This window comes from Carcharhinus amblyrhynchos, chromosome 30 (genome assembly GCF_965287045.1).
Source record: "Carcharhinus amblyrhynchos chromosome 30, sCarAmb.v2.hapA, whole genome shotgun sequence".
Lineage (NCBI taxonomy): Eukaryota > Metazoa > Chordata > Chondrichthyes > Carcharhiniformes > Carcharhinidae > Carcharhinus > Carcharhinus amblyrhynchos.
The window spans coordinates 27410558-27431905 of record NC_137353.1 but is presented as its reverse complement, the minus strand read 5'-3'; the positions used below and the strand labels follow the sequence as shown (position 1 = coordinate 27431905).

General features: G+C 44.6%; 1 protein-coding gene across 1 annotated transcript; it reads right to left on the bottom strand.

Annotated features, from left to right (window-relative positions):
• Nucleotides 1-942: 942 nt before the first annotated feature.
• Nucleotides 943-21348, bottom strand: LOC145360256 (claudin-16-like). Its single transcript, XM_080215339.1, has 6 exons — nucleotides 21263-21348; nucleotides 20966-21099; nucleotides 14265-14367; nucleotides 5793-5957; nucleotides 4068-4259; nucleotides 943-2170 (listed from the first exon to the last, which is right to left on the bottom strand). The coding sequence occupies exons 2-6, from the start codon at nucleotides 21077-21079 to the stop codon at nucleotides 2082-2084; spliced, it is 663 nt and encodes a 220-aa protein (XP_080071465.1). The 5' UTR covers nucleotides 21080-21099; nucleotides 21263-21348; the 3' UTR covers nucleotides 943-2081.

Below are 21348 nucleotides of genomic sequence, written 5' to 3'. Positions count from 1 at the left end.
CACTGTCTTTCACATACACATGCACGTTACAATCAGGGTATGGGTAGGGGGTTCAGAAGCATGAATTCTGGCTGATTTTTCACTCAATATCACAAGAACACCAGAGGTCTCCCTTTTTGCTATTGATTCATGGGGATGTGGGGAGTTTTTATTGTCCATCCCTAATTGTCTTTGCGAAGGTGATAGTGAGCTGCCTTCTTGAAACACTACTGTCCATGTGGTGCAGGTACACCCACAGTGCTGTTAGAGAGGGGGGGGTTCCAGGATGTTGACTCTGAAGGAACGGCGGCGATATGTTCCAAGTCAGGATGGTGTGTGGCATGCAGGTGGTGGTGTTCCCATGTATCTGCTGCCCTTGTCCTTCTATCTGGCAGTGGTCATGGGTTTGGAAGGAGCTGCTTAAGGAGCTTTGGTGAATTCCCACAGTGCATCCTGTAGATGGTACTCACTGCTACCATTGTGCATCAGAGGTGGAGAGAGCCCTCCAAATTCTTGGGGTGCAAATCAAGCAGACTACTTTGTGTTGGATGGTGTCAAGCTTATTGAGTGTTGTTGGAGCTGCACTCATCCAGGAGAGTATTCCATCACACTCCTAACTTGCACCATTTTGATGGTGGACAGGCTTTATGGGTTTGGAGGTGGGTTAGTCTCCACAGGATTCCTAGCCTCTGACCTGCTCTGGTTGCCACATATTTATATGGTTAGTCCAGTTCAGTTTCTGGTCAATGGTAACCCCCAGAATGTTGATAATGGAGGATTCAGCAATGATAGTGCCATTGAATATCAAGGGATGATGGTTAATTTCAGTCTTGTTGTACATGATCTTTGTCTGCAACTTGTGTGGCACGAATATCCAAATTTGGTGTACCAGAACCACCACTCCTGATTTACCTTATCTTCTCTTTCTTGCCTTGAGAAGTCCAAATATTCCCATGGTGTCGAAGCCAAGTCCACCTGTCTGAAACCATTCTGTCACCTACACCAACCCATCTTCTTCCAGTGACTCAAAAAAACATTGCAATCTTTATCTCCCTGGCTCGATCCTACCTCCTCAAGTCTGAAGGTTTTAAAATAATGGGATTGGCATCATAATAATTACCACTATCCGATTACATTATTGCCCTCTGCATCCTTCTGTCAGTCTTGACTTCATTTCAAAGCTTTAGCTTTGCATCTTGCCTTTGCATTCCAGGAGAAAAGATTGCAAGAGTGGCACAGTAGCACTGTGGTTAGCATTGCTGCTTCACAGCTCTAGGGACCTGGGTTCGATTCCCAGCTTGAGTCACTGTCTGTGTGGAGTTTGCACATTCTCCTCGTGTCTGTGTGGGTTTCGTCCGGGTGCTCCGGTTTCCTCCCATACTCCAAAGATGTGCGGGTTAGGTTGATTGGCCATGCTAAATTGACCCTAGTGTCCTGAGATGCGTAGGTTAGAGGGGTTAGTGGGTAAATATGTAGGGATATGAGGGTAGTTCCTGGGTGGGATTGAGGTCAGCGCAGACTCAATGTGTCGAATGGCCTCTTTCTGTGCTGTAGGATTTCTATGAAAACTTTTACAAACAGTGCAGATTACTGCACAGTCAAATCTTTGCCCTTGAGAGTTAGGGGCACCAAGGTTCAAGCTACCCTTTCTAGCCCAGGGGCAGTAGTTTTCATGATATTTCCGCCTCATTACTCTACTTAAAATTCCATTGGGCAATTAGCATGTTCATTCGCAGCAATTGACTTGGGGCGCTGTGCAGATTCGAAGTATGGAACTCTCACACTTTCCAAAGGTACATTTTATTCTTTTGGTCACATAATATGGAGCTTTTCATCACAACCGCATGTAAAGGATTTATTAAAACAATTTATTCCTCTAAATAGAAATTTGTGACTGCACTTGATGATTGCAATTAACTAAACTACATCAGTGCTTCCTCTTTGTGATTCAGTGGACACAAAACAACAATTCAAAAGCATTAACAATTAAAACCAGCTGCAATATGTAGCCTTTCACCTTTTCTTAAGGGTGTAATATGTCCTTTGACGGACAGGAGAAGCCGTTGGATTAAACTCAGGTACACAGTTCTAGAGGAGATCGTTTAGACTCGGGAGTCCATCGCATACATTTTGCCAGTTGCTGTTCTTCCATATTGATAGAAGGATAGGTTGTACCGTGCAGTTCTCAAATCTATTGAATGAAACAGAAAGAAACATCAGATCTCTAAGAGTGTTGTGGGCCAATTTTCCTCTCAAACTCCCTTTGTGTCCACAAGAGCAGCTCAGAGGCTGGAAATCCTATGGAACACAACTCAACTCCTGACTCCCCACAGTCTGCCATAGAGTCATAGAATCCCACAGTGCAGAAGGAGGCCATTCAGCCCATCGTGTCTGTACCGATTACAATCCCAGCCAGGCCCTATCCCCGTAATCGCATGCATTCATCCTAGCTAGTCCCCTGACACTAAGGGGGAATTTAGCATGGCCAATCCACCTAATTTGCACATCTTTTGACTGTAAGAGGAAACCAGAGCACCCAGAGAAAACCCACGCAGACACAGGGAGAATCATGTGCAAACTCCACACAGCCAGTGACCCAAGCTGGGAATCGAACCCAGGTCCCTGGACTTCAGCATTCAAGAAGGCCACTGCCCTCTCAATGGAAATTAGGGATGGGTGATACGGGCAGTGTTGGCCTTGCCAATGATGCCCATATCTCCCAAAAGAATGCATCAAAAAAGAATGTTGCCAGGGACAAGCAGGGACAAAAGACTGAGCAGAAGACTGACTATTGAACCACATTCCTGGAGTTCCCACCAGACGTCTTGTCAAATTTCAATGATTCATCTTTACCAAGGATGATTGCACTGTCACAATGTGTAACTGTCTTTGAGGATATGTACAATATAAACCCCATCACTTGTGACACAGTGATTCTAGGCACAAGAAATGATGCACATCTTTCGCGTGAGGTATTGCTATGACATATGGAGGGGAGAAATTTAGAACATATAGCTATAAGGAATCAGAGCTGGATTAGGCCATTCTGCCCCTCCAGCCATACTGTGCGATCATATCTCAACTCTATGTTCCCACATTATCCCCACATCCCTAATTCCCTCAGTACTCATGAACCTCTGTTTTGGAATACGCTCAACAATTGAGTTCCCCACAGCTGTTTGTGGTTGAGAATTCCAAAGATACACCAGAAATTTCTTCTCATCTCAGTCCAAAGTGACCAAGCCCTTTCGATCTTAAATTGTAGAATGCTCCAATAAGATTTGCATCAATGGTGGGTTGTCAGTGCTTCTAGTTTCTTGACACGGGCAATGTCACAAAATTAAAATACTGCAAAACAAGAAGAGTTCCTTTTGACTGCTGCAGAGGGAAAAATAGGCCATACAGCTCAGTAAAGTGGCAGGTCCGCTCGCTGTCCGCACTGAGTTTGCTGATCACAGCTGGTTTGGGAGATTCCCTCAGCACCATGGCCTTGAGTTGGGAAAAACAATCAGGATTCTTGTTCCTGATTGCTATCCAATGACTTCTACTGGAAACAGGGTGTGTGTGTGTGTGTGTGTGTGTGTGTGTGTGTGTGTGTGTGTGTGTGTGTAATCATAGAATCTCTACAGTGCAGAAGGAAGCCATTTGCCCCATCGAGTCTGCACCAACTACAATCCCACACAGGCCCTATTCCTGTAACCCCATGTATTTACCCTGCTAATCTCCTGACACCAAGGGAGAATTTAGCATGGCCAATCAACCTAACCCTCACATCTTTGGACTGTGGGTGGAAACCAGAGCGCACAAAGGAAACCCGTGCAGATTCCGCACAGACAGTGACCCAAGCCTGAATTGAATCCGTGTCCCTGGTGTTGTGAGGCAACTGTGCCACCATACTGCTTCCCCGCACCCCGCTGTGTTTGAATGTGTGTGTGTGTGTGATAAATAGCCCATTGACAATCACTGTCCAGGTTTATACATGGGGACGATATCAAAGAGGTGGTACAGCTTCATGAGTTAGACTCCCTGCCTTGTGGAGAGAAAGAGAGATAACCATTGTGGAAGCAATAATTTTCCATTCAACTTACCTCTGAAAAGATAAAGACAACAGGTTAACATGATAGAAGCCAGGAAGCAGCCTGTCGACCCAGCCATTCCCAGCCAGCAAGACCAGCCAAATTCATACTGAATTCCTAAGAACACGTTCTGCAGTACCAGTGTCGCTCTTTCCACATACACGTCCACAGCGTACCACACAGAACCAATCATACCCGGGATTCCTGCAGACAAACAGACACGGCATCAATACATTGCTTTGATCAAGGGCTTCCCAAAGACAGATTTTCCAGGAAAACCAACCTGCCATCTTCCGCTTCCCTAATCCAGTGCTAACATCATCTTCCCATTCCCAATGTTCTGTCTTCTCAGTGATAACTATGTTAGGGGTGATTCTCCCAGCCCACTGTACTGCTCAAATAACACAGCAATCCGGGGGACATCAGTGGGGGTCTCTAGCAGGATTCGCAACTGGAGTCTGGCTGATTGCCAGTCTCCCAGGCCATTTTTTTAAAATCTAATTGGCCCCACGGTGGAAATCAGCACGAGGCTGATTATAATATGGAAATGTACATCTCCGTGTTATTAGTGAGCCCAGAATGGGACCCTCCCGTAGGCTGATGATTGGTGGGGTGGGGGGGGGCATTGTGGGGGTGTTGGAAAGCCAGGGATTGGTGGGTGGGGAGGGGGGAGGTTGGGTAGCAATCAGAAAGCCAGCAATCAGGAGGCTGGCAATGGAGTGTGCCAGTGCACATGCGCCAATCTCCCCCCTGACAGATCACCACATGCACTGTGGCCCCCTCGGCACACTAATTCTGGCCTCGACAGCGGATTGAGGCTTCATCCCCCACTTACCGGCGTGAATCCCCCTACAGCACACCGTGGTGCACAGAGTGCAAGTCCTACTGCTGGTGATTGTATTCAGTATACAGACTATACCTACACACCAATGTGAAGAAACTTGAAAATATGACTTCCATTGGGTTCCATGACCATTCACTTCTGTTTACTGAATGCAGACACCAGCAATAAGACTTTCAGGTCTGCATTACTCAGGTACATACCTGGTCAGGCATATGGTAATAGGAGTTAATATTATGGGCCTCATTCTAAAGTCTCATACTTTGGACATCCAGGGTTTAGGCTACCTAACCCTACCCCCTTTGATCCAACTTGTTCCATCTTGGCCCTCTACGTTTTTTCAAAAGACTAAAGGAAAATCTCTGTCATCACACTGCTTCAATTGACATATAAAAATGCTCCCATGTCTTTTTTAACTAAAGTTCCAGCTTCCGTCTCTTTCTCCTCAGTGTGTTGTTGCTTGCTGAATTATGGCCCCATAACCCTAAGCTAAGAAACCATTCCAACCCTCATCAGGAAAGCCTACATTTTCTGACAGGCATTGGTTGAATGCACCAATCATAGATGCGAGGTTTCAGTGCTATTACACCATGAGGGCAATTGAGGTCTTCACAGCAGAACACAGCTCTGTGCTTGAACAGTGCTCACAGATTGGCAACTCCCAGCAACACAAGGAGCCAATGCTGCCCGAGTCTACCCCTTACTACCGGGAATACAGATTCTCACTGGTGCATGGGTATAGTCTGTACACTGAATGCAGGCATCAGCAGTAAGACTTGCTGGTCTGCATTGGTCAAGTTCATATCAGGTCATGCACAAGCCAGCCTCGGGAACACTCCACAATTCCTCTATTGAACACCCTTTAAGAAACACATTAGCAACTGAGTCAGCCTTACCTCCTATTCCAAAAATGAAGCCCGCCATGTAACAGATCCTTAATTTGATCTGAGGTTCTTCTCTTAGAATCTTCACACAGTCCAATCCAAAAATTAATATAATAAGTGCAAAGCCTGCCAGAATGTCTGCTGTAATCATTAGCGCTCGAGTGAGCACTATCTTAACTGGAAGAAAAGGAGCAGAGAAAAGAAAGGAACTAATTTATTATACATGTCACAACCATCTTAAGATGGAGTCAGCTGTAGAGTTATTGGGCAGGACTTTACAGCCTCGCTTGAGCGAGACTGGAAATTCCCACCAGAGGTCAACAAAAATTTCCATTGTCAGATTTGTGCCCACTCTGATTCTGTGGTGGGCAAGTTCCAGCCATAGAGACATAGAGAGATACAACATGGAAACAGGACCTTCAGCCCAACCTGTCCATGCTGATCAGGTTTCCTAAACTGAACTAATTCCGTTTGCCCATGTTTTGTCCATATCCCTCTAAACCTATCCATGTACCTATCCAAATGTCTTTTAAATGTTGGAAGTGCACCCGCCTCTCCCACCTCCTCTGGAAACTCATTCCATACACAAACTGTCCGTGAATACCCCCACCAGCTGGTCTGTGCAGGGTCGAAGTGCCCATCTGGGCCAGGCCCTTGGTCCTCTTATAAAATAATCAGAGTATTAGTGGAGGGTAAGGCTGGAATGTTACCACTCTTCACACCAGTGGGATTCTCCCAACCTGCTGCAGAGATTTGGCCAGGAGCCAAATTCTCCGATCTTGGTGCAGCAGGAGCATAGCGTGAACAGCAGATAGACCACACCCTACATTTCAATTAAAGTGCAAAGCAATCTGAAATGAGTCCTGTATCCTGGCAAGCAGGGATGTGTTATTGCAATCATGCAGGGTCTTGATGAGGCCACACCTAGAATATTGTTTTGGTCCCCTTTTCCGAGGAAGGATGTTCTTGCTCTCGAGGGAGTGCAGCGAAGGTTTACCAGGCTGATACCAGGGATGGCGGGGCTGATGTATGTGGAGAGATTGACTAGGTTAGGGTTGTTTTCGCTGGAGTTCAGACGAATGAGGGGGGAATCTCATAGAGACTTATAAAACAGGACTAGACAGGATAGATGCAGGGCAGATGTTCCTGATGGTGGGGGAGTCCTGAACCAGAAGTCATAGTTTGAGGATACAGGGTAGGCCATTTAGGATGGAGATGGGGAGGCATTTCTTCACCCAAAGAGTGGCGAGCCTGTAGAATTCATTACCACAGGAAGTAGTTGATGCCAAAACATTGAATGTATTCAAGAGGCAGCTGGATATAGCACTTAGGGCAAATGGGATCAAAGGTTATGGGGAGAAAACAGGATAAGGCTATTGAGTTGGACGATCAGCCTTGATCGTGATAAATGGTGGAGTGACCTCAAAGGGATGAATGGTCTCCTCCTGCTCCTATCTTCTTCGTTTCTGTGACACAAAACCTTCCCTTTATTTTCATTCTTGTAGGCACTGGCCAACATTTATTACCCATCCTCAATTGGCCTAAAAAGGAGGCGGTGGGCTCTCGTGAAGGCGATTGTTCTGGTTTGCTTCGGCTGAATGGCTTGCTAGGCCACTTCTGAAGGCAGATGAGAATCAGTCTTATTGGTGTGGGATTGGAGCCACCAATTGCCAAGTTTCAATCCCTAAAGGATATTAATGATACCTCTAGTTAAAGAAATGTGACTTGTCAGCCTTGGCAAACCTTCATCTCCAAGTCAGAAAGTTTTGTATTTTAAGTTCAACTCCCGAAACCCAATCACATAACCAATGTTGACACTTCAGTGAGGCACTGGGGGTGTGCTACACTGATAGAAGAGGTGTTAAACCTCTCATGTAGACACATAGGATCTCATGATACTTCTCAAAGAGAAGGGGAGTGCTCCAAATATCTGAGCAATATTTCTCATAAAGCTGCTGCAATAAAAAAGAACAATTATCTGGTCATTTATCCCTATTGCTGTTTGTGGGATCTTACTGTGCACAAATGGGCTGCCGTCTTTTCCACATTAGAACAGTGACCTCATTTGAAAAGGCACATCCTGAGACCCATGGAAAATGTCATTTGAATACAAGTTGATATAAGAATACTTGATATAAGAACATAAGAACTAGGAGCAGGAGTAGGCCATCTAGCCCTTTGAGCCTGCCCCGCCATTCAATAAGATCATGGCTGATCTGTCGTGGCTCAGTTCCACTTTCCCGCTTTCTCCCCATAACCCTTAATTCCCTTGTCTATCAGAAACCTATCTACCCGTGATTTAAATATATTCAGCGAGGTAGCCTCCACCACTTCAACAGGCAAAGAATTCCAGAGATTCACCACCCTTTGAGTGAAGAAGTTCCTCCTCAACTCCAATCTAAACTGTCCCCCCCTTATCTTGAGGCTGTGCCCTCTCGTCCTGCTATCCTTTCTAAGTGGGAAGAATCTCTCTACCTCTACCTTATCTATCCCCTTCATTATCTTATACGTCTTTATAAGATTCCCCCTCAGCCTTCTAAACTCCAACGAGTACAGACCCAGTCTATTCAGTCTCTCTTCATAGGCTATATCTGTCCTAACTAATTCTTTTATTACCCTGAACCTTCTTAAACAGTTGCCTCAATGGATTTAAAAATATTACTTCAGGTTTGCCTTTGTTGTATGGTGCTGTAAAAAAACTCTTTGTTATTTATTTATGGTGAAATATTTCACCTCTAGCAGCCAAGACTAAAGAGAATTCCAAACTCTTTGGGCACATAAGTAGCAAAACGAATGGTAAATGTACAGTTAGGATCAATTAGGGACCAAAACAAGGATTTATACATACACAGCTAAGGAATTAAATGAATTTTGCATCCGTCTTTGGCCAAGGAAGAAGATACTACGCGGATCATGGTGAACGAGGGGGTAATTCAGACACTCAAAGTGTTTAAAATTGACAAGGCAAAGGTATTGGATAGACTACAACAAAAACGGAAAATGCTGGAAAATCTCAGCAGGTCCGGCAGCATCTTGGAGAAACAACAGCACTAAGTTGATCTTTCTTTACATTATGACTGTAACACTTCATTCTGCACTCTCTCCTTTCTTTCTCTATGAACGGGATGCTTTGTCTGTATGGCACACAAGAAACAATACTTCTTGCTGTATACTAGAAACAATACTGTATGCTGTATAATGTGGTAATAATAAATCGAATCAAATCAAAGGAATCAGGATGACCCTTCATCAGAGCTGAAGACAAGGAAAATTGGACAAAATTTATGCATGAGGGTGGGGGGATGGGGAGGCTATAATTGATAGGAACGGCATAAATAAAAAGACAAAGGTAATGTAAATGGTGACGATAAAGGCTGAGAATGGTATTATGCGTATCCATTTTGTCCGGTTTTCCTTCAGTTCTGACAAGGGTTATCTGGACTCAAAACGTTGGCTCTATTCTCTCTCCATGGATGCTGTCAGTTCTGTTGAGATTTCCCAGCATTTCCTGTTCTTGTTTCAGATTCTAGCATCTGCAGTATTTTGTTTTTATCTCAGTATTGGATAGGCTGCTGCGCTTAAAGACCATAACCAGATCCATCAGAACCGGATGAGATGCTTCCAAGGATACCCAAAAGGAAAAATCAGCATGAACTGGGAAATAAGAATACTGGTCTGAACTGTTCTTCCCTTCTGGGTACTGAGGAAATGAAAGGCATTGGCCATAATTTTTTAGTCTTTCTTAGATACAGGGGTGGTGCCAGAGGATTGAAGAATTGCAAATACTACACCCTTGTTCAAAAAAGTTGTAAGGATAAAGTCCAGCGACTACAGGCTAGTCAGTTTAAATTCAGTGGTGGGGGAGCTTCTCGAAACAGTAATCTGGGATAAAATTAATAGACACATAGAAAATGTGAGTTAATTAAGCAAATGCAGCCTGGCTTTCTTCAGGGAAATTTGTGCTCAACTAACTTGATGGATTTTTTTGATGAGGTAACAGAGGAGGGTTGATGAGGGTAATATTGTTGATGTGGTGCACTTGGACTTCAAAAGTACATTTGATACAATCCCACACAATGGACTTATAAACAAAATTATAACTCATGGAATAAAAGGACCATCAGGAACAGGGATACGAAACTGGTTGTGTGTTCTTTGTTTGTTCAATGATCAATGGCCGGACCAAGATTTTTAGTGGAGTTCCTCAGGGGTCAGTGTTGCATTTTGCATTTCCTGATATATTTTAGTGATGTAGATCTGGGTGTACAGGAAACGATTTCAAAATTTACAGACAACATAGAACCTGGATGCATTGTGAACTGTGAGGAGGACATTGTAGAACTTCAAAAATATGTAAGCAAGTTGGCAAAATGGGCGGACAGGTACCAGAAGAAGATAAGCATAGAGAAATGTGAAATTGTTCATTTTGTTAGGAAGAGTATGGAGAGAGAGTATAAAACACAGAGTACAACTCTAAAGAAGTGATGAGGCTTTGTGCATAAATGCAGAAGGTGATGGGCAGGTTGAGAGAATGATTAATAGAGCAAGCAGCATACAATGTCTATGACAGGGGAAGTGTAGGTCTGGTAGTGTCATCGCTAGACTATTAATCCAGAATTTAAGCTAATATTATGGTGACCTGGATTCGAATCCTGCCACGGCAGATGGTGGAATTTGAATTCAATAAAAATATCTGGAAATAGGAATCTATTGATGATCATGAAACCATTGTCGATTGTCGGAAAAACCCATCTGGTTCACTAATGTACATTAGGGAAGGAAATTTGCCGTCCTTACCTGGTTAGCAATGTGGTTGATTTTCAATTACCTTCAGGTAAGTAGGGATGGGCCATAAATGCTGGCCAGCTCGTGATGCCCATTCCCGTGAATGAGTGAAAAAAATTAACAGGAGCATAGAGTACAAGAGCAAGGAAGTCATGTTGAACTTGTACAAAATACTAATTTGTACTCAGCTGGAGTACTGTATCCAGTTCTGGCTGCTACACTTCAGGAAAGACATGAAGGCATCAGAGAGAGTGTAGAAATGAGTCAGGTGAATGGTTCCAGGGATGAGAAATTTTGATTATGAAGATAGATTGGAGAAGTTAGCACTGTTTTCCCGGGAGAAAAGAACTACAAGGAAATATAAGATAGGTATTCAAAATCATGAGGGTTGTGCTCAGCATACATAGAGAGAAATTCATAGAAATCCTACAGTACAGAAAGAGGCCCATTGAGTGTGCACTGACCACAATCCCACCCAGGCCCTACCCCCATATCTGTACATATTTTACCTACTAATCCTCTAACTTATGCATCTGTGGTCAATTTAGCATGGCCAGTCAACCTAACCCACACATCTTTGGACTGTGGGAGGAAACTGGACCACCTGGAGGAAACCCACACAGACACAAGGAGAACATACAAACTCCACACAGACAGTGAGCCAAGCCAGGAATCAAACCCAGGTCCCTGGAGCTATGAAGCAGCAGTGCTAACCACTGTGCTACAGTGCCACCTAATCAGGATGGGATAGAGAATGAGAGGACAGAAATTTAAAGTAGTTGGCAAAGTGAGCAAAACAATGTGAGGAAAAGAAATGTATGCAGAGTGTGGTTAGGATCTGGAGTGCTCTGCCTGAGCGTGTGGTGGAGGTTGTTTCAACTGAAGCATTGGAAAGGGAATTAGACTGTTAGCTGAAAAGGAAAATTGTGCAGTTTATGGGGAGAGGGCAGGAGATTGGAACTCTTTGCTCATTTGGAGAACTGGGACAGAAATGATGGGCCGAATGGCTTCCTTCTGTGCTGTAACAATCCTGTGATTCTGTGAATTCCGTCTGTTTCTCAGTGTTCAGCATTGAAAAAAATATGAATCTCTGTTTTTCCTGATTTGGTTTGGAATTTCCTCTGTCACATATTAAAGTTTGAGAGGTGGATTTTGGGTTGAATAATTGACCTTTCACCTCAGAAACAGTCAGATCCACGAGCCAAATAAAAGATATGGGTGTTGATCTGACTCACGTTCACTCTGAGTCTCCATCAACAGATCCACCTGCTCCCATATTCGTCCTTATTTCCTGCTTCAGGAACCAACCCATTCAATCATTCTTCATGCAACCGAGACACTCCTGATGTTATTCCGAAGCTTTTTCCTCATTTTGAACCTGAGCCCTTCAAGATTTAGCCAGAAGTGATGCTCTGGATTTAATTTTTCCACACTGTTTAATATCGTTTACATATTCCCATTTTGTTGTCCTTGTAACTAAACTCAATGGCTCTGTCCCCCGGCCAACAACCAGTCATAGCCTAACTATCCCCCTTTTCCCCGAATTTGAGGTAGGCCTGACTTAGGCCTCTTGTGATTACACCCATCCTGACTCCACCCTGCCCTCCCCCACTTGCATGAAGTTACAATCAAAGAAATTTAATATTAACGGGTTTAGTGAAAGCAGTCCAATACCAAAGAGAATGGAACCCCTTTTACGAACACCTCAAACCAATTTATATACTAACTCTGATAGATTGGAAATCAGGATCTGTGAGCTAGAGATTATGCTGCTCCCCCTTATCCCAGTGCTTGAATTGTATGTCACAAAAATAGGTGGGTGCGCTGAAGGGTCAGACATCGCAGGCCCTCAATGTCTTTTTTTTCCACCTTTATTAATTCATGTATTTACACCAGAGAGAAAGAATATGTATTTCTGTAACATTTTTCAGGGCAGCTGAACACAGCCAGTGAATTCCATTCGAAATTTAGCCACAGTTATAACACAGGCCAATCCGCACACAGCAATGTTCCCACAATAGCGCATGAGTTAAATGACTAGTTAATCTCTTAATTTATTAAAAAATCCCTACAGTGCAGAAGGAGGCCACTCAGCCCATCAAGTCTGCACCAACACAATCCCAGTCAGGCCCTATTCCTGTAACCCCACGTATGTACCCTGTTAATCCACTGACACTAGGGTCAATTTTAGCTTGGCCAATCCACTTATCCTGCACATGTTTGGAGGAAACCAGAGAACTTGGAGGAAACCCACACAGACACAGGAGAATGTGCAAACTCCATACAAACAGTGATCCAAGGCCGGGAGTCAAACCCGGATCCCTGGCGCTGTGAGGCAGCAATGCCAACCACTGTGCTACGTGCTGCCCAATTGATGGCAGTGGTTGAGGGATCGGTATTGGTCAGGACACTGGGAAAATACTCTACTCTTCATGAAGCCTCTTACATTCAACTGATCAGGTGGACATCACTCCACTTCAACACCTCATCAGAAATGCAGCATCCCTGACAATGCAGCACTCCCTCAGTGCCACCTAGAAGAGTCACCTTGGATTATCCACTCAGATCCCGGAGAGGACATTGAATCTACAACTGCTTGACTCAGAATGGCGAATTCCATGAATGAAGCCTCATTCTATATTGATGCATGCGTTTATTTTAAATGGGTAAAGCCTTTCTGGGCTGGGGAGTTTTAGATATGAAGAGAGATTGGGTCAACTCCTTTAACTCAGTTGGCTGGACTGCTGGTTTGTGCTGTGGAGTGACGCCAATAGCACAGGTTCAATTCCCATACTGGCTAAGGTTGTTCATGAAGACCCCACTTTCTCAACCTTACCTGAGATGTGCTAACCCTCAGGTCAAATCACCAAAAGTCAGCTCTCTCCCTCTCAGAAACATGGAGAACAATCTATGGTCCCCTGGGATTTTGGCGACTTTCACCTGCCTTTATAAGATTATGACAGGTTTAGTTAAGTTTAACAAAGAAAGGCTGTTTCCATTAACCAATTGTACAAGGACATGGGAACAGAGATTTAACATTTTGTGCAAGAGATGGAGAAGAATATGAGAAAGAACTTTATTATGCAGTGAGTGACAATGACCTCAAACTCTCTATCTCTGAGGATGGTGGAATCAGAGACAATCAATGATTTCTAAAGGAAACTGGATGGAAACTTTGGGGGAAATAAACTTGGAGGACTGCAGGGACAGAGCAGGGGAAGAGGACTGGCCACATTGCTTTACAGGGAGCTGGCATGGACTTGATGGATTGAATGGCCAACCTTCTGTGTCATAATGACTATGATAAGGAATACCTACTGCACTGGGAATTATTTTCACAATCTGAAGGACTCTCGCAACAGGGGGACTTTTCTCCATTTTTCACAAACAGTATTGGCCAGAATTCTCTGGCCATTCAAAGCCCCGTCGCCGCTGCCAACGAGAACGGGGAAAGTGGCACTCAGTCAAATCTCCATTCAGTGAGGCGGGACTGGAGAATCCCAGCACCGGGACTGGAGAATCCTAGCCACGAGATCGGAGAATCCAGCCCTATAAATCGACAAAGATTAATTCTAATTAAGCCGTTATCGTGCCGGAGGGTTGTCAGTGTTCCCAAATGCACTTTTCATTATTGGACCCACCACTTCCCACCATTCTGGAAAATGAATGACCACTTCAGTACACTCCGGAGCTACTTACGTGGATGTTCTGCTAAGATGGAGTCATACTGATCACATGTCCTGATCCCATCCACGGAGTTTGTGACGCATTCCCACCACAAACCCCTGCATTTCTGACTGACCTGGGAATGGGAGCCAGAAAAAGAATTAGGATCATTTGTGTCTGTCAAAACCAGTCAGTGTATCCTGTTTCTTTCCTATCTACCCCTACACAATGTCAGTATGGACATGTCTATAGTGTTCTTCATTACAAAATATTCTGGACACAATGAATTTTGAGTACAGAAACAGACCTTTCAGCCTGTGTTGATGCCCAACAGAAGCCTCCTGTCATTCTATTTACTACATCCCTTTTCTCCTTTTTTTATGGGATGTGGACATCACTGGGAAGGTCAGCATTTGTTCCTGTCCCTATTTACCCTTGAATTAAATGAGTTGTTAGGTCACTTTAGATGGCCGTTAAGAGTTAACCACATTGCTGTGGCTCTGGAGTCACACTTAGGCCAGACCGGGTAAGAATGGTAGATTTCCTTCCCTAAAGGACATCAGAGAACAAGATGGGTTTTTTTTCTTACAAAGATCAGTGATTGTTTTATGAACGCAGCTTTCAATTCAGGATTTCTTAATTCCATCACCTGCCTTGGTAGGGATTTGAACCTGCATTGCCAGAAAATTAGCCTGAGCCCTTGAATAACTAACCTAGTGACATTCACCTTACCGCTGTCTTCCCCAAAAACATTCAACCTTCTTAATCACCATCAGGTACTTAATCTAACTTCCCCTATCTGGCCATCTCACTGGCCAAGTCACCATAGCCATATTTATAATGGGCATCTCATGGGGCAACGCAATTCGAATATATTGATAATTTTTTTAAATTCATTTATGGGACATGGGCATCACATCCCTAATTGCCCTTGAACAGGGTGGCTTGCTTGGCCATGTCAGAGGGCAGTTGAGAGGCAACCACATTGCTGTGGCTCTGGAATCACATGTCGGCCAGACCGGGTAACCAACCATGGAAAGGTCCATTGACCGAGGGCACAGATTTTCTGACTTTGGAGCAGGTGTGGCTGGAAAATCCCACCTTAATGGACATCTTGTGGGGCAGCACAATTGGACCATGTCTACAATGGTCTTTCCATGGGCCAGGATAGTCTGCTCCATGATGTAACACCTAGTTCATTTACTTAAATAAAATAGCACATTATGCACCAACGGTAATTCCTTACAGTTGTGTGAAATTCTCACAAGGTTGAAATTCTATCTAGGTATTTGCGATGATTCATTTCCTGCTTCTTTTGGTGTTGTCCATTATTCAATACTGACCAATGTATAAGGAAAGCTTGTGTGACATTAACCTTTACTGTGTCCTGGTTGAGTTTATTAGTCCAGGCAATTAGTCCAGGCACTCTGGGCATGACTGAGAGGCTTTCCAGCTTCAATGGATTTCAATGCTTCAAGGATTGGCCAAGTCGGGTTCAAATAGACACTACCTCAATCTTTGCGCTTTGATTTGACAAGAATGCAGCAGCTTTTGGGTGGAGGGTAATATAACTGGGTTGTGTAAGATGATTAGAGGAGTTGGCAGTGTAGGTAGAGGGGTGGTGAGGTGGGGGTAGGGGTCTAAACCACAGACAACCATAAAAATAGAGCAAAGTCACATGGGGTGATGACAAGAAGCACTCGTGGAGACTAAGGGCAGTGGAAATCTGGAACATTCTCCCCGGAGAGATGATGTTGAGATGCATGGGGGAGAGGGGGTATGTTATTGAACATTTCAAAACCAGCAGAGATTTCTGTTCAATAAGGACATTGAGGCCAATGAATGAATTAAGTCTCAGATCAGCCATGACCTTATTCAGTGGCAGAACAAGCTTAAGGTTCTGAGTGGTCCAATTCTGTTCCTTATGCTCTAACCTCTTGGATAATGCCACAGTCCATCCACCTCAAAATGAGATGAAGAAAAACATGTGGAAAATGCAAATGAGTGTTTAAAGTCAGGGTTACCCGACTCCAGGCTGAAAATCTGGTTAGAAAGTGTTAAACATACAAAGGGTGCCAATCTGATTGACAATTTGCCTTGAATGTCACAAGATGCTTTCTAAAAATGCCTACATAAATCTCACTCACATCAAGAGTGTTTGAAGTTTACTAGCATCACAAGTAGGCTTACACTAACACTGCAATGAAGTTACTGTGAAAATCCCCCAGTTACCACACTCCAATGCCTGTCCAGGTACACTGAGGGAATTAAGCATGGTCAATGCACCTAACCAGCACGTCTTTTGGATTGTGGGAGGAAACCAGAGCACCTGGAGGAAACCCATCTGTACCTTTAAGACTTGATTAGCTGAAAAGACTCACAATCCAATCATTATTCATGTAAATTGAGCTTGTGTCTTTATATGCCCTGTTTGTCATCAGAAATCCCATCCACCCGATGAAGAAATAGTCAAGTTTCAAAAGCTAGTGGTGCTTCCTACAAATAAACCTGCTGGACTTTAACCTGGTGTTGTGAGACTTCTTACTGTGTTTACCCCAGTCCAACACCGGCATCGCCACATCATTGTCATTGGCTGGCCAGCCGTTATTACCCATCCCTAGTTGCCCTTGTTCAGAGGGCAGTTGAGAGTCAACCACATTGCTGCGTCTCTACAGTCACACGTAGGCCAGATTGGGTAAGGATGGCAGATTTCCTTCTCTAAAGGACATTAGTGAAGCAGATGGATTTTTCCAACAATGGTTTCATGGTCATCAGTAGATTCTTAATTCTAGATATTTTATATCAAATTCAAATTCCATCATTGGCCATGGCAGGATTTGAACCCAGGTCTGCATAACATTAGCTGATTGTGGATTAATACTCTGGTGATAACACACTAGGCCATCTCTTATCTCTTCCTCGGGGAGAGGCTTTGAATTTGCATTGCAGAGGCACTATCTCAGCAATGGTGCTGGTGGCCTTTCCTCTCTGCTGCATCACTCCACTGGTTTCACGTGGTAAGGATAGCACCTTCTCCGTCTCAGTTCCCTCCCCTCCTCCTTCTATCCTTGAAGTTAGTCCACATTGGTGTGTGGTTCCACTGGGACTGAGCCCACCCCTCCAAGTATCCATTCTTTACTGCCTGGATTACACTGTGAGCATTCAGAAGACTGATCAACTGGAGGAGGAAGAATCAAACAAGAAATCCTTCAAAAAGGAATCACTGGACAGCATTAGGAACAGGAACCCTGCCTGGTTTGTTCTCCAAAGGTTCTCAGGCCTAACTGAGGGAGCAATTACGTTACTGGACTAGCAATCCATAGGCGTGAACTAGGAATCTCACCATAGTACCTAGGGACATTTGAATTCAATCCATTATGAACCTGGAATTAAAAACTTTAACTCTAATACAGTCTGCCCCGTGCCCAGTACAATTCCTGTCTCCCCTGCCACGGGAATTGTAGTGGGCGCAGGGCGAACCATGTAAATGCTGACTTCAGGCAGGATTTTCCGGTCATGGGCGAGGTTGAAAAATCCCACTCTAAATCTCAGAAATGATGATCATGAAATTATTAACCTCTTGCAAAAAAACCATCTTTAGTTCATTAGTGTCCTTCAGGGTCAGAAATCTGCCATCAGTAACTGGTCTGACCCTCACATGATGCCAGGCCCATAGCGTTGCATTGACTCTTTGCTGCTCTCTGAAATGGCCTAATAAGCCGCTCAATTGGATCAAATGCCCTATGGAAAAGTTAATGAGACCTGGAACTCCTTTCCTATCAGCACTAGGGATGTGCCTACATCACACGGACTGCAACAGTTCAAGAAGTTGGCTCACCACCAAAGGCAAGGAAGGATGGGTAATAAATGCTGACCTCACCAAGGATGCTCAGATCTGCAAATTAATCTTTTAAAAAGGGATCAACTGACATGGAATTAGCCTTTTGGGAATCCAAATGATTACTGTTAGAAACCTGGGGGAATCACTGAGGGAACTTTGTTCTTTGCTGGAATTCTCCCCCATCCCTCCTGAAGTCACACACAATCTTCAACTGCGAGGCTCGATGGGGGACGAGGCCTTCACCAATGTCTGTTTTCAATAAGCTGTGAGGAGCAGCCTGGGGCAAGGGTAGAAATCCTTCACCAAACCATCTCAAGAAGCAGGCTTCCACTCACCCGCCTAGCAATACCGCTCGGACTAAGGAGAACTTATCATGTAAACGATGGTGAACACTCAAATTGTGAGGGCCTGGGGAAGGGTGAAGGGGGTGGGGAGGTGGGGGTGGAATAGAGGGGGGCATTCAACTGCTGATTGGCTTGTAGGAGCCCCAATTTCCAATTTGTTTGAAGAGGATTATAGAATCATAGAATCCCTACAGTGCAGAAGGAGGCCATTCGGCCCAACGAGTCTGCACCGACCACAATCCCATACAGGCCCGATTCCCGCCCCCCACATATTTACCCTGCTAATCCCCCTGACACTAGGGTCAATTTATCATGGCCAATCAATCCAACCCGCACATCTTTGGATTATGGAAGGAAACTGGAGCGACTCAGAGGAAACCCACACAGACATGAGGAGAACATACAAACTCCATACAAATAGTGACCCAAGCCGGGAATCAAACCTGAGTCCCCAGCACTGTGAGGCAGCAGTGCTAACATTGTGCCACTGTGGGCACGGGGCAGACCATTCAAATGTTCGTTGATCTCGGGCAGGATTTTTTGGGGCAAGCATGGCTGGAAAATCCCCCTCTAAATCTCAGGAACGATGATTATGAAATTATTAAACTCTCACAAAAACCCATTTTCCTCATTGGTGTCTTTCAAAGTTAGAACTCTGCCATCATTAGCTGGTCTGGCCTGTACATGATGCCAGGCCCATAGCAGTGCATTGATTCTTCGTATGGAGTATGTGAAAGCCTTTATCCAGACATTTTGTGGCCTTAATTGTGACCCTCAAAGACACTGGTGGGAATTGCACTGAAGGAATAAAGTTCAATTCTTTTCAATTTAGATCATCCATCACCTCTTAGTTCCTGGCTGCTGTTGGGCCTATTTTTGCTGACTCTTCTCCCCCCCCCTCCGTTATTTGCTCCCCCTCCCATCCCAGTCCCCACTCCTTCCTTCCTCCATCAAACAGACACTCCCATCTGATCAACTCCTTGTAAACATGGGCCAGACTTCTTCCTCACAAACCAGCACAGTGGAACCCAGGTCCTTTATCTGACGTCCACAGCTTTCAGATGACATCAAAATGAGACCTGAACTTTAAAAACTGTTCAAGCCTAGAGACTGTGGCCGTGGGGCGTAGCAATGGGCACATTGTCATTATGCCCCTGGGGCTTTGAGACCCTAAACATCTCTGCCCTCCATGAACATCAACTCTCGGGACTTTAACAAGACGTGCCGTCACAACACCCTCGCCCAAGATGTATTAAAGGAGTTAGGACTGGCATTGTGCCAGCATGTTGCCCATTAGTCGAACACTTTAGCATACTTTTATGGCAAAGGGCAAATATTACGCAATAAGAACAACTTGCGCCATCATCAGAACATATGTTAGGAACGAATAAAGGCCGTTCAGTGCCCCTGGCATGTGCCAGCTCCTTAAACAGTAAATAGACCATTCAAGGAGGGTCAATAGTGTTCTTCCAGCATTCCAAATGCAAAAACATTCGAGGGATAAATATTGAAATTCTGTTCGGCTCCTCTCATTTTATGAGTTTACAATGTTAAGATTATTCTTTTTAACTCACAAAGGCTTTTTCCCCTGTCCCCCAACATCACTCTCCCCTGGGGTAATCCTCCCTTTCTGAGGAGCAAGGCCCCAGTTTGCAGTTTGTGGAGATAAATGGGCAGAACTGAGTCAAATCCTCGAAAGATCAGTAAAACTCTGTAATGCTCTAAATGATGAAATTTCATTTATCCAATCGTGTCACAGACCCAATGAGCCCAGAATAAGGGAGACAGAATTTTGCAACATGCCTCCAACACCATTCCTCCCTCCCCACCCCACCCCAACTCCTCCAGTAGCTCCCCCCCCCTCCGACCCCCCAGCAGCACTGGGACAGGGCCCAAATCCCACATTACAAGTTACACAAATCGATCCGTTCATTGCTCGGAAACCATGCCTCTGCCTTAGAAATCTCCGTGGAATTGTAGCAATAGTGTCCACGATAGAATAGTGTGGTGATTGTCACGACTGCTTCCCCCACCCCCGCCTCCACCCTGCTCCACGGACACACACACTAAACAGGGGTGTGGGTTTGATTCGTAAACATGGATGAGAAGGAGCAGCCACAGATGTGTCACAAGGAAGAACCCTCTCTTCCACAAAACAGATATAAAAGGGTGCACACCACCGATCCATCCTAACGCACCCATCCTGACCTAATTCAAAACAGCACATCTCACCTACAGAAAGAATTTGCTTTTATAAAGGGGTCCCAAAACTCTAACCTGTCATTTTAGTGCAGTAGGGAGAGGGGGGCAAACAATTTGTACTGTCAGCCTGGTTTATGTGGCTCAAGTCTGTGGAGCAGGACACAAACCTACAACTCTCCTACAACCCTACAGTTTCCCCCTTCTACAGTGCTGTAGAGAATAGGCCGGCTCTTGAACGCAAGCATTAAAAGAAAAGTAAGCCAATATCTCCGCTTAACAGGGGTAGAACTACAATCTTGGTGGGCAAGGGGAAGGGGGTTTCCCAAAGCCAACCAGTGCTCACTTACCTCCAAACTATCATCAGCATTCACCATCCAACAATCCGTCCAGGTCGCCACAATCAAGAAAAAAGTTGACACAAAGGCCAGAGTGAAGGACATAATTTGGAGAACGAAAATCATCTTCACCTTAGGTTTTGGCACTTGTGGGAAAAGAGTGTTCAACGTCAGAACTTAGCAACAAAGGTGAATCGATTCACACACACAAGAGAACAAGCTCCCTTCATTCATTTAAGGCAGATTAGGATATTCTTCAGGGGAAAAAAATAATAACAACTTGAAAGGAAAGGTTTGCTCAAACATTACCTCCACCTGAGACACTCAGGAATCATTGTAAATAATCGGTCACTTTCACAAGCAACAAAACTAATTATTCTGACCCCTCTGTGCTC

What these genes read in the sequence shown, in the direction of transcription:
- LOC145360256 (XM_080215339.1), bottom strand. Translation starts at nt 21,079, where the DNA reads ATGATTTTCGTTCTCCAAATTATGTCCTTCACTCTGGCCTTTGTGTCA. An exon ending in CTTCATTTTTGGAATAGGAG is followed by an intron (nt 4,260 to 5,792) that starts GTAAGGCTGACT and finishes GTTTGTCTGCAG; the next exon opens with GAATCCCGGGTATGATTGGT. An exon ending in TTGTCTTTATCTTTTCAGAG is followed by an intron (nt 2,171 to 4,067) that starts GTAAGTTGAATG and finishes TTCATTCAATAG; the next exon opens with ATTTGAGAACTGCACGGTAC.